We start from the raw sequence: 16726 nt of genomic DNA, 5'->3' as shown, positions 1-16726 counted from the left end.
CTCATGATTTGAATCAAGTGTGCCTGTGTTTTAAAAATAGAATCGCCAATTTTGTGGGCATCAGCTATTCTCATTTTTGTGTGTTCTCCTTTTAGTGGAAAAGGAACTGAAAATAATGCTTTCGGTCCAAGATTTTGATTCAGCACATTAGATTGGCTAGTCCTGTTTAATATTTAACTCTCTTCTTTGTCATGGTTCTATTACACAAAATAATACTTACTTGAGAGACTAGTCTATCAGGGAGATGAACAGAAATCAGTACAAGCAGCGGACCTGTGTTTGGGTAGGGGCTTCTGCTGCTGTGAGCAGGACACGTTTGCAGCACCCATCTGGAGGAGGCCTGGGGCAGGCCTTTTCCTAGATTTGCAAGCTCCCGGGGAGGTCTGAACACCCACGCCTCCACTGGCACCGTAGGAGGTATAGACATGCTCTTTGGAATCACCGATCCCCTAGTCCCATCACAGGCTTGTCACGATGCCCTGGAGGGCTCCAACGCCAGCGAACAGAGTGGGCTAACATCTCTAAGCTCATGCTGGCTTGTGCATGCACTTGGTACATCATGGAAGCCGCTTAAAACCATTTGTGCTGTCTTTCCATGTCTGCAAAATATGACTGGCAACACTGACCTAGCTCCTAAGGCTCTGGTAGAAATTTCTCACCACCTCTTAGAAAATCAGTCTATTAAAATTGAAACATATTAATGATTCTTCGGAGAGAGAGCCTTAGTGGACACAGTGTGGCGGCTCTTTCTCTGCCGCCTACATGCTCTGGCAGACCCCAGAAGAGCTTTCAGTTGCCCCTTCCAAGAACACATGGGCTGCAGTGCCTGGAGGTTGAGGAAGAAACTTTGAATCTCAGCCTCAGCTTTGACGAGTATGGGCAGGAAGGATGCCACTGACAGCGAGACTATCAAGGTCTCCTTGGTGAACTGTAGTTTAATTAACTTTTCTTTTTTTTTTAAATGGCCAAGTTTAGGATTAGGGCTTGTCAATGTCAGACTCATGGCCCATGTTCCTGGGCCATTTATAAACCTGTTCTTTTAGGAATTAGCTTTTGTATCTATATTGAAATATTCAGGCACCTTCTGAAGCTTTTGAGCCTCCTGACCATTAAAATTGCAATGGAAATTGAGGAAGTTTTTATGTAAAGAACATATTTTATATGTCCATAGAGAACTGGTATGGAAGAAAATCTCTGAGAAGAATCCACAGGAAACACACAAAATATACTTGCTCATCCTATTTTAAATTATGTTTCTTTGGTGTGAATTAAAAATATAATCTGACTAAAGAAAAGCCATATTGAAAACTAGACAGAAGACCCCCCTCTTTCCCTCAAAATGCCTTCTCCACACCCTCCCCCTCAACATGCACACTTAGATCGTCTCCTCCATCCAGAGGTATTTTCCCAGCTGGGAACTGGCCCGCTCTCCCCGTGGGCCTTAGTGCCTGTCCTGTCACGTCTTCCAACATCAGAAGTGGAAATCAAACGGGTCGTAGTTACATCAGAGGCACTTAGTTGATAAGTGCTCCTTATCTGGATTCCTGTTCTGCCTAATATTTCCAGAATGTAGTTCACCCCAGCGCGCACTTAACTCAGCCTGTACCAGCAAGCTACATTTCTCAGAAAAAAATTAATAATCAAGTTGTATTTTCAAGAAAAATGCTACCACCAAAATAAATTAAACACTCAAACCTTTCCAACCTTATAAGATCAAATCTCTTGAACTTCTTGAAGCTCACAGCTGCTGGGAGCATGAGTAATTTTTTTTTTTTTTTTTACTTAAGTCAAATACCAAAGCATAAATGTTAATATTTGATTATTGGAAAACACAGCATTTCCCCCCTTGTGTTAACATATATACAGTATTTGGCTTATGGTAATAATAACCACTTAAAATGAAATCTTTTAGGCACTCAGGTATAGGAAATGCTAAAGAATCAAGTACAATTTTACTTTGAGTCTTTTTTTTTTTATTTTTATGCCACATATATAGCCCACAAGATAGCCAAAGACATAGACCAGAGTAGGGCAGAGTTTTCTGGCCAAGAGGCGAGGCAGTAGTAGCAGCTGAGAGTTCAATAGCACCAGCGATCACTTTTATTTATGTCTTTATCCGTATAATGGATCATGTGTAGGCTGGGGCAGAGGGGAAGAGCAGTCTGGGTGAGTCCAGTTAATGCTTTTAGTTAGCTTCAAGGCTGATTTACAGTTCAATTAAACTTGGGGGGCCATACATGTCTCTGTCAGATACAAGTCCAAAGCATTGTTGTCACTAATGTCTATAATATAAATTTGCTCATTGCTGGGCTCTCTGTAGAATACTTTTGTTCCAGATGGTTAGAAATTTAATTCTATATGGAATTTTAGTTTTAGTTAATAAGCTAGAATGTGAATGTATTCTAAAATATATATTATTATATACCCATTTAAGAAACTACAAGATTTTTTCCCCCATAAATAATTTAAAGAGACTTGCTAAAGTAAAAGGAAAGAAGAAAGAAAAACAGGACATGATTTGATATCCTGGGGCACATTCTTATTTGGAAACCTCACAGCACCATTGAAGCTAAGGGGTGAAATAGAGTAATTCCTATTTAATAATGAAGTTATAATATAAACATCTGAAGAATTTGATTAGCTTTTCATAATGACTATTCAAAAATATTGTGATACTTACATATAAAATCATATCTCATTACTTTTATTTGTCTATCAGTATATGAGACAAAGAATGGTATTTTTCCCAATTAATTTTAAATTCCTAGAGACTTTAAAAAAATAAAGAATGATCTTTTCTGAAGTTTTGAGTTTTCATTTAGTAAAAATATTTAATGTAAATAAGTTTTATTTTTATCAATTCCATGCATATTTGTATGTTCCAATAAAATAAACAATACTCATTTCATGGGAGAAACTAATTGAGTGTTTATACTAAAATTGTTTTATATAAACTACAGAAGCACCCACTAAAAGGGAAAATAGCCACATGTCTGAATTTTAACATGATGGGACACAAAATTATACTTGTAGGAGTGAGGCTTTTGTTGAGAACCGGATCCCAGTTGTGCAGGAGTATTAGCTGGCCTGGACCATAGAGAACTTTTACTGGTTATTTCCTAAACAAAGGCTCTTGACTGTTTAGTAAACAAACACTTTCTTTGTTCATTGCACAAAGTTTGGTCAAAGCATTGCACAAAGAATAAATATTTTAGTTAGAATGTGTTAAAAGCTTGGCTTTTCAGCTAGACATTCAGTGGACTGGGTCACACAGGGCAAACTCCCTGCCCTTTGCAGGGGATGGAGTTAGAAATGAGCTTAGGGATCCAACTCCAGAGACCACATATGGGTTACATTTGGTACTTGAGCTTTACCTGTGCTTTTGGATTATTAAGAATGTTCTAATGGCTTTATTAGAATATAGGCCCCCTTTCTCTGTAATATGGGACTTTTAAACATTCCCTGAATTTGAAATTTGTTATTGCTATATCTTGGGAACAAAATTACGTTTGATGAAAACGCATCAGCATTATAAATGCAAGTTAATAAATAAACAATACTTAATTGATGATACATTTTCAAATTTTGATATTTAAAATTTATAAACAGTTTTTCACATACAAATTAATTCTCCCATTGGACTTCCTTTATTACCTTAGCAAATACTAATTGAAGGGTAATGTGAACATACAGTAAAGAGGTCTGAAGCAAAAACTAAAACAGGAAATTAGGATCTGAACACGCTGCCCATCCACATCTGCACTGTCACGGTTTTATGGAACATTCCATGCAATTGTTCTTTACGGCGGCCACGTAGCAGACATGCTTAAGGACAGAATTTTTCAGCATGAAGGGTGGGGATTGGGCAAAGTTATAATAGCATCGAAATTATGAAAAGCTTAAGAAAATTCCTGTTTTAAAATGTCTGTTTTCAAAGAGTAGAACTTAAGCTCATTATTTTCTGTCACAGAAAAATGTCTAAATTGCACTTCTCTCTCTCTTTAACAGATAATTCTGAAATAATCAGCAGGAATGGAATGGAATGCCAAGAATCTGCATTGAGAATAACTAAACATTGTTACTGTACATACTATCCTGTTTCCTCCTCCATAGAATTGCCACAAACTGCATGCTAAATAAAGATTTAGTTCTTCTGGACAGACCACAACTCTAAGAAGCTAGTGCTGCTATATCATATATGAGTATTAAATATGGTATGCTTAGTATATTCCAACCTAAGATAGTTAACTACCTGAGACCAGCTGTGATGTTTAAAGACATAAAGGATCAAGTTTACTTTTAAAGGGTTTCTCAACATAGTTTCTGTCCTAGGAATATTGTCTTATCTCCATAACTATAGCCGATGCAGAAAGTCCGACCAATTTGCTCGTTTCGACTCAGAATACTTCAAAGTTAGCAATAAACAGTTAGCATTAGTTTAAAAACCTATTCCAAGGGCAGGTTCAATTCCAACTCCAATTACTGTCATTTCACTTTCCCACTGGATCAAAGGGTATGTTTCACTTCTTGACACGAATGCTGCAGCAAACACGAGAAGTGAAGTAAAACACTGATACCTGTCCTGCAGGTCTAAAATTTGAATGGAAATTCAAGCACAAGTACTGGGGACACATCAAAGTGTGGTATTTGGTTTGCCTGGAGATGCCGCATTGAATCATGTGATTCTAGAATAACATTAACTAGATTGAAAAAGAAACTTTGCACGGTATGAGCTTCATACCCCACCAAACAAAGTCTTGAAGGTATTATTTTACAAGTATATTTTTAAAGTTGTTTTATAAGAGAGACTTTGTAGAAGTGCCTAGATTTTGCCAGACTTCATCCAGCTTGACAAGAATGAGAGGCCCATGCCAACAGTCTAATCTAATGGATTAGTCTTTCAGACTCACCATCCATTTGCCTGTTACAGAATAACTCTTCTAAACTAAAAACCTAGTCAAACAAGGGAGCTGTAGGTGAGGAGATCTGTATAATATTCTAATTTAAGTAAGTTTGAGTTTAGTCACTGAAAATTTGACTGTGACTTTAATCTAAATTACTATGTAAACAAAAAGTAGGTAGTTTCACTTTATAAAACATCCATTACTGTTTTGCATTTCAAAAAGTTGGATTAAAGGGTTGTTGTAACTGACTACAGCATGGAAAAAAAATAGTTCTTTTAATTCTTTCACCTTAAAGCATATTTTATGTCTCAAAAGTATAAAAAACTTTAATACAAGTACATACATATTATATATACACATACATATATATACTATATATGGATGAAACATATTTTAATGTTGTTTACTTTTTTAAATACTTGGTTGATCTTCAAGGTAATAGCGATACAATTAAATTTTGTTCAGAAAGTTTGTTTTAAAGTTTATTTTAAGCACTATCGTACCAAATATTTCATATTTCACATTTTATATGTTGCACATAACCTATACAGTACATCGTTTTTAAATTATTGTTTAAAAAAAACGAAACAGCTGTTATAAATGAATATTATGTGTAATTGTTTAAAACATCCATTTTCTTTGTGAACATATTAGTGATTGAAGTATTTTGACTTTTGAGATTGAATGTAAAATATTTTAAATTTTGGCATCACTGCCTGTTCTGAAAACTATATGCACCAACCATATCTTTTTTTTTTTTTTTTTTTGAGAAAAAAGAATTTACCATTTTAATTAATGTTGGTCAGAGTCTATTGACTGCTTATCTTATATCATAGATTCGATAACCCTATCAAAAGAAATCACATCTAAGTGTAATCTTACATAGTGCTTGTATCGTTACATTTGTTTTAACTTGTGGGAAATATTGTATCTAACTTGTATTTCTTTGGTAGTTTCATCTTTATGTATTATTGATATTTGTAATTTTCTCAACTATAACAATGTAGTTATGCTACAACTTGCCTAAAACATTCAAACTTATGTTCTTTTTTTTCTTTTTTTCTTTGTGAATTCACTTAAACTCATTGAATACATAGTATACATTACTTAAAGGTAAATTATGTGACTCACTGAAATATTTTTGTAGACTAATTGTTGTAACATTGTCTTTATTTTTTTTCTTTTGTTTCATGATTTTGATATTGAAAATTATTAGCACACAACTATTTTCAGCCCTTTAATAATGGAGCATCAAAAACATCACCTGTATCCCCAAGCAAATATAGAGGACTGTATTTTTACTATGATATTCATTTTCCAGAATTGTGATTATAATATGCAAAGAGTCATAAATATGCCATTTACGATAAGGAGGAGGCAAGGCAAATGCATAGATGTACAAATATATGTACAACAGATTTTGCTTTTTATTTATTTATAATGTAATTTTATAGAATAATTCTGGGATTTGAGAGGATCTAAAACTATTTTTCTGTATAAATATTATTTGCCAAAAGTTTGTTTATATTCAGAAGTCTGACTATGATGAATAAATCTTAAATGCTTTGTTTAATTACAAAAACAAAATCACCAATATCCAAGACATGAAGATAGCAATTCAACAAATACTGTAGTTAAGAGATGAACTCGCCACTTGTATAGGAACTACATTTCACTCTTGGTTTTCAGGATATAATAGCACTTCACCAAAATATTCTTTTAGCCATACCACTGGTAACATTTCTACTAAATCTTTCTGTAACACTTAAAGAATACCCTCATTCATTACCTTACAGTGTAAACAGGAGTCTAATTTGTATCAATTCTATGTTTTGGTTGTAATACTCAGTTCACTCACCCAATGTACAACCAATGAAATAAAAGAAGCATTTAAAAGGATTTCTAATCTTCCTCCTTTTTGTGTTGAGACAGATTGAGAAGTAGCCAAAGCGGTTTTTACATTCACAAAGATAACATTTGGTAACTTCAAAGGAGAGCAAGTTCTGGACTTCAAATGGGAGATTGATAGTTTTTGCTTCTGCTCTTGGCTTTTTAAAACTAAGAAAAACAATTCTAAAGGATCATTTTAGAATTATTTTTATTATTCTTTGAAATTAGAAGTAAAAATAAATGCTACCACTCAGCCCTCTTCTTCGGGATTCTGCCTGAATATGAAGAGGCGTGAACGTCAATAACCAAATGGGGAACAAAACACCAGTTTCATACTCAGGGAGAGCAGGCTGACAGCTGTCGGGGAGGAGGCTCTAGGGGATGGAGGGATCGAGCAAAAAAACAAAAGAAAAAACTCGTGGATACAGACAACAGTGTGGTGATTGCCAGGGGAGGGGAGGTGGAGAGAGGTGAAGGAGGGTACAGGGGGGATCAATGGTGATGGACAGAGACTTGACTTGGGGTGGTGAACACACAATACAGTGAAGAGATGATGTGTTATAGAATTGTGCACCTGAAACCTGTTTAATTTAACGAGTGTCATGTCAATAAATTCAATGAAAAGGAAAGAAAATATATCAGTTTCATTAACAAATAAGAAAGTGGCCAGTAATCCATAAGACAGGCTTCTGGTAAGAGCCTGATTGGACAACGCAGCTTAGATCTGAGGCTGCAGAAAGACCAGATAGTGAGTCCTGCTCTGTGCAGACACCCTGGCCAGGCGGACCAATGAGAGAGCAAGAGCTGAGCATCGTACCTGAGGGCAGGTGTTCAGCAAAGAGGACGCACCTTCTCAGCCTTCTCCTTCCTCAGCGCTTTGGAGCCCATGGTATTTCTTAGGGAAGGTGGTAGCTGTGGGCTGGGTTGCCTGCCATTCAAGGGTTGGCAGGAATTGCCTCCTGTGCGGGGAGAGAAGCAGGTTTTCTCTACGGCAGGTTTAAAGCTTCAGGCCTTCTGGGTGGTAATGATATCCCTAATGGGGGTAGAAACACAGACAGTCAACACATCAGGCATATGCAAATAAAGGAATAAAGGCACTTTCATTTTTAAACTATGTCACTGGGATTTCCAAGGGTAAAAATACTTTCCCACATTTGTGGATATTTGAAACACTGACTATAAGTTTGGATGAGCGATTTTTTACTGTAATGCAGAAGAAAATTTGCTATCCTATCAGTTGCTCCTCACAAGAAAACATTCTCTGTTAATAGTTCAAGCTGCCAATTTTTGAGAATAAGCTAAGTGAAAAATCTAAGACAAATTGTACTTAAAAATTTTTACCCCTGGTTTTTTGAAGCATTTTTATCTGTAGACAGACTTTTTATGGCTCTACATCACAATCAAAAATGAAACTTAACCTGAGAGGGTAAAACTAACTTAATCTCTTCAGCATAAAAGATATTTAAATATAAAATATCAATTCTATAATTATCTTCCAATAGAAAGTGTTATTTCTATTTTGGGAGGCTCAAACTAAAACTAACGTTTCAACCCCAGAAATACACTTTTTACTATTGACCAAAGTCTTTTTGCAACACTTTAAAAATTTTAGAAGCAGCCAGCAAACCAAAATGCAATTTAACGTTCTGATATTTGTGAGAGAGAAACACTGGCTCACGAAAGAATGATTTATTCTTCCCCCAAAATATCCTACTGTCTCTGAAATATCAGGCCATCGTTGCTGCTGGATTAGTCTAGCTCCACAGAAATAATTAGCCACTATGAATAAGTATGATTCCTACAAATTGAAACATAATGACTTCTCTCCATGCTCCTGTGGGGTGGGAGGGTGGAAGGCAGGAATGAGGTGGAGTGGAATTGAGAATGTTTAGGGATCTACTTACCTGCAAGCTCTATGCTAAATAGTCTACATAGGTTTCTAATAAGCCTATCCTGTCATTGAAGAGAATTACTAATAAGTAAATTCCAACTGCTACAGAGATTCTTACTCAAGGTACATAAGAGGTTCTGCTGTGAGAAGCAGCTTGATTCTAGATGAACACTACCTTTCAGTGTCTGCCCTTGGGATGGCCCGATCCACAGCTCAGCTGAACACCTCTGGGTGATTTCAATTGCATGACTGATGGTCATGTGGCCTCACTTTCTCCCTCTGGTTCAGCTACTTTGAGAAAGAACAGCCTACCCATTTGAGGTGTCCCTTTACCTCATGATGTAAATGTCATATGTGCCACTGAGCCTATATTCTAATCACACTATTTCAGGCATTCCCCACCAAATTTTGTGAAAACCATATAGCAATTTTCATGAAACAGAGTATAACCAGAAAGTAACTTTGTTTTATTCATATAGATTTTACATAATCCTGAACATTATGAAAGAGCTACTATACCCATAACATAAATGAGAAATCAAGACTCATAAGATTAAGTAACTCTTTCAAGGTCACGTAGAGCAGCGTAACCCTCAAGCACTAGCTAGTCTTAACTCTACGGTCATGTTGCCATTAGCTTTACACGTGGCATCCTTCAGGTCGAAATTTCCTTTAAGACTTTAGAGTAAAGCATTTATCTAGGTTTAAGATGAGGCTAGAATAAGAATCCTTTACTAGGTTACATGAACAGGTTTTCTTCCCTATCACTAGACCGATTGATGAAATATTTTGAAGCTCTGGGCTACAAAGGACTTTTCTAGATTTAGGACAGAGCTTAATTCTTATTAAGACCAGAGGCAAGTGGCAGGAATGTTATGTTGCACCATCTCTCCAGTATTATGGAGGTTTTGTTTTTTAATCAAGCTTCCATAGGTTTCTCTTGAAATAAAAAATAATGAAAGTCATTGACTTTTTCCCAATAAGTATATGTCATTAAGCCATGATAAAGCAGCCCCTGAAAAGATGTAAAGTATCACATATAGCCAGAGAGATGAGTTCCTGGATAAAGATCACACCCATGGATCATGTACCCCTAAAATCCAATGATGTCCAGAGAGTCTGAGAAGTTAAGTTTGTTGTTCCTTTTTCTGATAACTTTACTATGGGTCTTTCTGGGGCTTTGGCTTATATAAACAAGGCAAGAAGTTTATTTATCAGTCCTCATGTATAAACAAAAATTATCTAAATTCAGGGACACTAACTTTTCTTTTACTAGAGAATCCTTCCTTCAAACAAAAAGTCATCCCACAAAAGTACACAAGCAAAACAGTAACAAGTGCTCTAGCTGCAGGGGGCTGTCCATCCTTGAGATGCAACCTCTAATAAGCTCTGCAGCCCAGAGATGGAAACCCATTCACTCAAATACAAAACCTGTGGCTTTGCAGAGGAAGGAAAGTATTTCAAAGTAGCACAGCAGCTTAGGAAAACCTGGCTCATAAGCTCTGAATGTGTCTCAGCAAACTGATTGGATATACACAGAAGTAACAGATATACTACAGAATGAATATATATCAGCACTCACATACATATTTGTATGGAGAGCAATCTAAACACATTAACATCCATAAACAGAGAGTTGAGGATTTTCAGTTCTGCAGAAAGGAAAGATCAGTGTTTGCATTTCACAGCAGTCACAGTTAAGAGCTCAGTTTCTGGTCAGACTACCAAAGTTTGACTCTCAGCTCTGCTTTTCACAGCTTTCAAACTTTAATTTTTGTTCATCAGTACATCTAGTCTAAAAATAAGGTCTACCAATTTTCAGGGCCCACATAATAATTAACTAATTAACTAACTAACTAACTAACTAAATAAATAAATAAAATAAGGTCTACGTCACCAGGACATTGTGAGGATTAAGTGAAAGAATATAATATATACTGACCATATACAACAGCCTGACACCAAGCGAGCTGTCTGTGAATATTTGTTGCTGCTCTTAAAATAGTATTAAAATAGGCTCTTGTGTTTCCTATCAGTATTTATTTCCGAGTTCTGTCCGAACCTCTCTTGGCAACTAAGAGGCACCTCTTCTGTTTCCTCAATGACAATTAATATCAAAAGCTGACAGGCAAATTATAGGGAATTTATAAGAACAAGTAATAAGCGGCAGTATTTCTGTGGAAGCCTGAAATTACTTCAATTCAACAAATGCTCAGTGAGTCCTGACTAAGCTCTGCTAAGCTGGTCAAGGGCTGCGAACGTGAGCAAAGTCCAGTCCCTGCCCTCAAAAAGCCTTCCATGCTGCAGAAGAGGGAAAACAACCTGCGAAAAAGGGAGAAAGGGTGCAGAGTGCTGTGTTAGATTCCCAGGGCTGCCATAACAAAGCACCACAAAGAAGGTGGCTGCCAACATCAGAAATGTATTCTCTCGCAGTTCTGAAGGCTAGAAGCATGAAGCCAAAGTGCCCAGGGCCATGCTCCCTCTGAAACTGGACAGAAGCCTGCCGTGCCTCTTCCTGGCGTCCTAGGTGGCCATCAGTCCTTGGTGTCCATTGGCCCACAACTGAATCACTCTGCTTTCTGCCTCCATCATCACAGGGTCTTCTCCCTTTCTGTCTGCCTTCACACTATCTTCCTGCAAGGTCACCAGTCGTATGGGATTAGGGTCCACCCTAATGGCCTCAACTTTAATTGATTATATGTGCAAAGACCCTTTTTCCAAATAAGGTCACATTCACAGAGGGACACAATTTGACCTACAAGTAAGAGCAGTCTCAATAAAAACTGGTTTCTATTGATATCAAAGTAGTAATGAAAAAGTTTCTAGTGCCTTTTCATTCCTCTGGTTCTTAAATGGCTTGTAGGAGATCCTACCTACAAGCTATACAATGACCAGCATCATGACCCCTCGGGCCTCTTTCACTTGTTTGTTTTGTTTTTGTCTGTAAAATGAAGAAGTTGGACTACAAGATCTCTAACTTCTTTTCTCGATTCAACATCCTGTGATTTAATTAGCAACCTCACACATTTTAAACTAGTGTCAGTATTTATTTTACTTGGTAATTTTGATTTGTAAATATATTTCATTGTTTATAAGTTTTCATTTATTGGATTAGTTTTACTTAGACCGTGCTACAGGGACAGGCTTCTTCTCTCTTCCTAGATGCATGAGAAATTTCAATAATCTTTTATAAGAATTGTAGCCAAGCTTGGCTAGGAAGGCCAAGGGTTCTATGTGCAATAAGAACAATGATTTCTAACACTTTGTACCCCTATATTGTGATAACCTACCTATTAGCATGAATCAGCTCATTTAATCTTTACAATAATCCTTTATGATTGATTTGAGTATTAGATCCCCATTTGTAGATGAGAAAACTGAGGACTGGAAAGATTAGATAACTTAGCCAAAGTCACAAAGTTTGTAGTAAAATGGTCATTGAAACCCAGACAGTCTGACTCAATCCACATTAAAAGGCAGTGTATCACAGTGGTAAGAGCATGGCATTGGTAGTAAAGCCAGCCAGTGTTCAAATCCTGGCTCTCCACTTTTCATGTGCCATAGGCAAGTGGGTGGACTTCTAGTCCTGTTTTCCTTTTCTATAAAAAGGAGCTGATAATAACAGTATCTACCACATAAGATTATGAGGATTAAGTGAGGTAACATTCACAAAACTGTTGGTACTGTGCCTGGAAATTAAAAGTACCAGTTATCTCTGAAAAACACATCCAACTAAAAAATGTTTGCCATTTGAATGGAGTTTCTTTGCGTGTATCATTTCTCTAGCAAGACAGCCTCTCTGCACTGCTCCTGGCAAGGTTAGCTGGGATAGTCTGGTTGCCTCACAGTGGAATTAGGCAAACCCGTGGCCAGTCCCCAGATACTGGCTGAGCCCAGCAGACAACTCATCTTTTTATATCTTGTGGTAATGAACCTTCCAGACTTCCATTTCTGGAGGACACCATCGAATAAATACAATGAATGAGTCTCTGGAGGAAAATAACAAAGACAGCTGGATAAAATATTAAAAACATCTCTTTAAATGCACTGTGGAACTATCAAGAAAGTAAGTAACACAGAAAGGCTGGAAAAAAAGGGGAAGACTTTAACATGAGCTAGCATCAAATCTACCCCTTGCCTGTTGGCATGTGTTTGGCTCCAGTAAATTGGAGTCTTTGAGTGGCACAAGGGCCAAAAGTAAGACTAGACCTGTCCTTGGCGGAGGGTGGGCTGAGGCTGGAGCTCCAGAGGCCTACACTGTCAGCTAGGCCAGAGTAGTGTTCACTCGCTTGCCGCAGGCCTCAATTATAAACTGCAAAAGCTGCACGCCCAGTCACATTTTTCTGATAAAAAATGCAATTGTTAGAAATTAATGATGAAACTACTAGAAACTCCACCTGCTTAGTAATTTTAGAAGTCTTCTGAATGATAGCATAATGGAAATTAGAAAATATTGAACTGAACTATAATGAAATATATATAATTTCAAAGATGCAAATAAAATGGTAAAGGAAAATGTATAGCCTTAAATGTTTACATTAGCAAAGAAAGGCTCAACATTAATAAATCAACATCCAAATTAAGAAGTTAGGAAAAAAAGTAGTGTAAGTCCCAATAAAAGCATAAAGAAGAGAATAATAAATGTAAGAGAACTTTTCCATAAATTATAAAATATGTAATTATAGAGAATCAAGAAAGTGAAATGTGGTTACTGGAAAAAAATAGTGCAACAGACAAACCTTTGACAAGATTAATCAAGCAAAGAAAGAAAGAAGGCATTAATAAAGAATCGATGAATGTAAAATGACATAACTAAAGATGCAGTGCAGACTCAAAGAAGAGGGAAAGGCTGTTACGCACAATATATGCCAACACAATTCCAGGAAAGCACAAGTTACCAAAACTACTTCTAAAATACAGTATCATTATGGAGATGTAAAGGCCAGCTTAGGGAACATAGTCAATAATATTGTAATCACTATACATGGTGTCACGTGGGTGCAAGACTTACTGGGGGAATCACTTTGTAAGTTATATAAATGTCTGACCACTATGCTGTATAGCTAAAACTAATTAATATTGAATATCAACTGTAATTGAAAATTTGTTAATTTTTTTAAAAAAAGAAATAAAAAACAAAAGTAAATTGTACTGATCAATCAAACGAATTGAATCCGGTTAAAATTAATCACTCTCACTCATGCACATGCATGCGCGCACACACACAGGCACAGCCAACTTTACAAGTAATTTTACCAAATGTTCAAGAAACAGAGTGTCCAACTTCATACAAATTCTTTTAGGTGATAGGAAAAAAGAAGTATGCCCTAACTCATGTTAATATTAAAGTGATAACAAAATCAGGAAATGATGAAAAAAGAAAACTAAAATTATGGGGAATGTCACTCATGAAAATAGATATTTCAGCACAGTTAACAGTTTAATGGAGAAAAAAGCATGATCTTCTCAAAGATGCAAATATATCATTAAATAAGATATCCATTTATGATTTTAAAAATCTCTTCACAAATTAGTAATAAAGAACAAATTTCAGTATCCTAATAAAGGACATATACAACATTACACCAGATGTAGCAATCAATGGTACAATGTTCAAGTAACTCCCTTTACCATCAGGAGCAAGACAACTTACAAACCATTGTCGCTCTTTTCTTCAGCATTGATAAATGTGCTTATTTAGTTGCTGGAATTAGAATTAATACGCTTTAATTAAGTTAATCTTATTTGTTGTAATAGATACATCTCAGTGGATTAACAAAATTAAAACTTGTTTCTCACCATGTAAAGCTAATTTAATGGGAGCAGGTGAGGGATGGGGCGCCACTCCATCCAGTCACTTGGGGCTGCAGCTGATAGAGATAGCACCCTATTCAATATGTGGCTTCCAAATTCTTCCTGGCATCAACATCCAGTAACTTACAGGGAATGGGGTTGCGGGGTGCTGTAGAGGAGGTTTTTACGGGGTACATAACAGCTGCCCACATTCCATTTGTCAGAAGTCAGCCACATGGCCACACCTAATTGAAGGAATGTCAAGGAAAAAATGCAGGTACAGGAAGAAAGGGAAACATCTTTAATGAAAAACAAGGTTGTTTCTGTCACATAACAAATAAAAACTGTTTTTAAACAAGATACCAGTGACCATAGCAACAGAAGTACAAGGTACCTAGGACTTAATCTAACAAAAGATGTACAAAGCGTTTTTGAGAAAAAATAATTCAGCGTCTTTGAAAAACCTTAATAAACAGAGATATCCCATGTATACATGGGAAATAAAACAATATCACTAAGATGACATTCCTTCCCACATTAATCTATAGCTTTCATGTAATCCAATCAAAATACTAACAAAGTTGTTTGTGGTACCTGACAATCTGATTCCAAAATGTACATGGAAATGCAAAGGAATAAAAATGCCACAACACACCTGAAGGAGACTATGGGAAAGGATTTCATAATCAACATTGGAACTAATAAAACTATAGTAACTAAGACAGTGTGGAACTGATACAGTTTTAGACAAGTTAAACCAACGGAAAAAAACAGAAAGGCCAGAAACAGTCCAACTTGTAAGAAAACTGGATGTGTGACAGAGTGACGCAGACACAAGGACAATCACTGGGAGCAGAGAAACAGTGCAATGACTGTTACGTGGACATTTGGCTCTCTGATAAATAAATAAATAAATAAATAAATAAATAAATAAATAAATAAATAAATAAATAAATAATAAATAAATAAATAAATAATTTAATTGGATTCCTACCTCCCACCACACATGAAAATTATCAATTCTGATTAAATTAAAGGCTTAAATGCAAAAGAGCAAAACTATACATCTTTGAGAAGATAATACGTAAGAATATCTTTACCATGGTTGAGGGAAGGGCAATAATACATTAAATATTTTACAAAAGCTCAAAATCATAAAGGAAAAAGATTAATAAATTTAACTCCTTTAAAATTAAGAATTCAATATATCAAGAGGATCAATGAGAAGGCACAAACTAAGAGAAGATATTGGATACACATATAAGAGGTAAAAGATTAATATCTGAAATATGTAAAGGGCTCCCACAAATCTATAAGAAAGAAGACAAACAACCCAATACAAAAATGGGCAAAAGACAGGAACAGACATTTCATAGAAGAGGAAATATAAATGGCCCCAGAACATGAAAAAGTTCTCCACTGCATTAATAATCGGGAAAATGTAAGTTAAAACCACAATGAGATATCATTCCACAATTATCACATTAGCAAAAAAATTAAACATAGAACAAGAGGTATTCTCATACAGTGTTACTGGGAATTAAATTGGTATTATTTTAGAAAACTATTTGGCATTACTTAATAGAATATGTGCATGGGTAAAGGGCTGGGGGTAAAGACCTAAGCCCTGACTTACCAGTGACAACAGCAGCCAGGGAGGACAACAGAAACTGATAAAATCTGCTTATGTTAGTAACTCACACCAATGCCTTGGTTTAATGTCTTTAAATATGGCAAGTAATGTAGCATGGCTACTAAGCTAGTAGCTTTGAGATCAGATTGCCTGAGTTTAAAGTTCGACTCTGGCCACTTATTAATTGTGGGCATTTGCAAGAACCTTAACCTCTCTGTGCCTCAGTTTTACCACCTCTAAACAGGACAGTACACTTGAACATTTAGCGAGTGCTATTATGATTACCAATTCTTTTAAAATTTCATTGGGGGTGAGAATGAAAATGTAAGGGAATAGTGATGGCCCAGATTGGGACAGCACTTTCTGAGAATACTTAAGAATTTACTTATCTTCTGGGTTTACTGTCTTCAAGATATTCTGTCAGTACTGTCTTAAGTGACGTTTGGTATATCTTTATGTTTCTTAGCTAGACTATGGCATGTTTCTAACAATTTTATGCATGTCAGAAAAAATACCATCAAATTTCATTTCCAGCTTCCAAGCACCAGTGAAGACAATGAAGTCGTTGCTATTTTAAAAGCAAATTACTAGTAAAATACTTTCAGGTTCACATTT

General features: G+C 36.1%; 1 protein-coding gene across 6 annotated transcripts in view; it reads left to right on the top strand.

The window, feature by feature from the left end:
* Window positions 1–6803, top strand: part of MBNL2 (muscleblind like splicing regulator 2) — a 147919-nt gene extending 141116 nt beyond the window's left edge. For all 6 annotated transcript variants that reach the window (XM_081128328.1, XM_081128329.1, XM_081128331.1 and 3 more), the window contains one exon: window positions 4009–6803. In XM_081128328.1, coding sequence (XP_080984454.1) covers window positions 4009–4136 — 128 coding nt within the window. In that variant the 3' untranslated portion in view covers window positions 4137–6803. The remainder of the gene's footprint in view (window positions 1–4008) is intronic.
* The last annotated feature ends 9923 nt before the right edge of the window (window positions 6804–16726 follow it).

The sequence above is a fragment of the Miniopterus schreibersii genome, assembly GCF_964146895.1.
Source record: "Miniopterus schreibersii genome assembly, chromosome: 2".
In the NCBI taxonomy this organism is placed as follows: Eukaryota; Metazoa; Chordata; class Mammalia; order Chiroptera; family Miniopteridae; genus Miniopterus; species Miniopterus schreibersii.
Note: the sequence above shows the minus strand (reverse complement) of the source record. Positions and strands in the feature narration are given on the sequence as shown.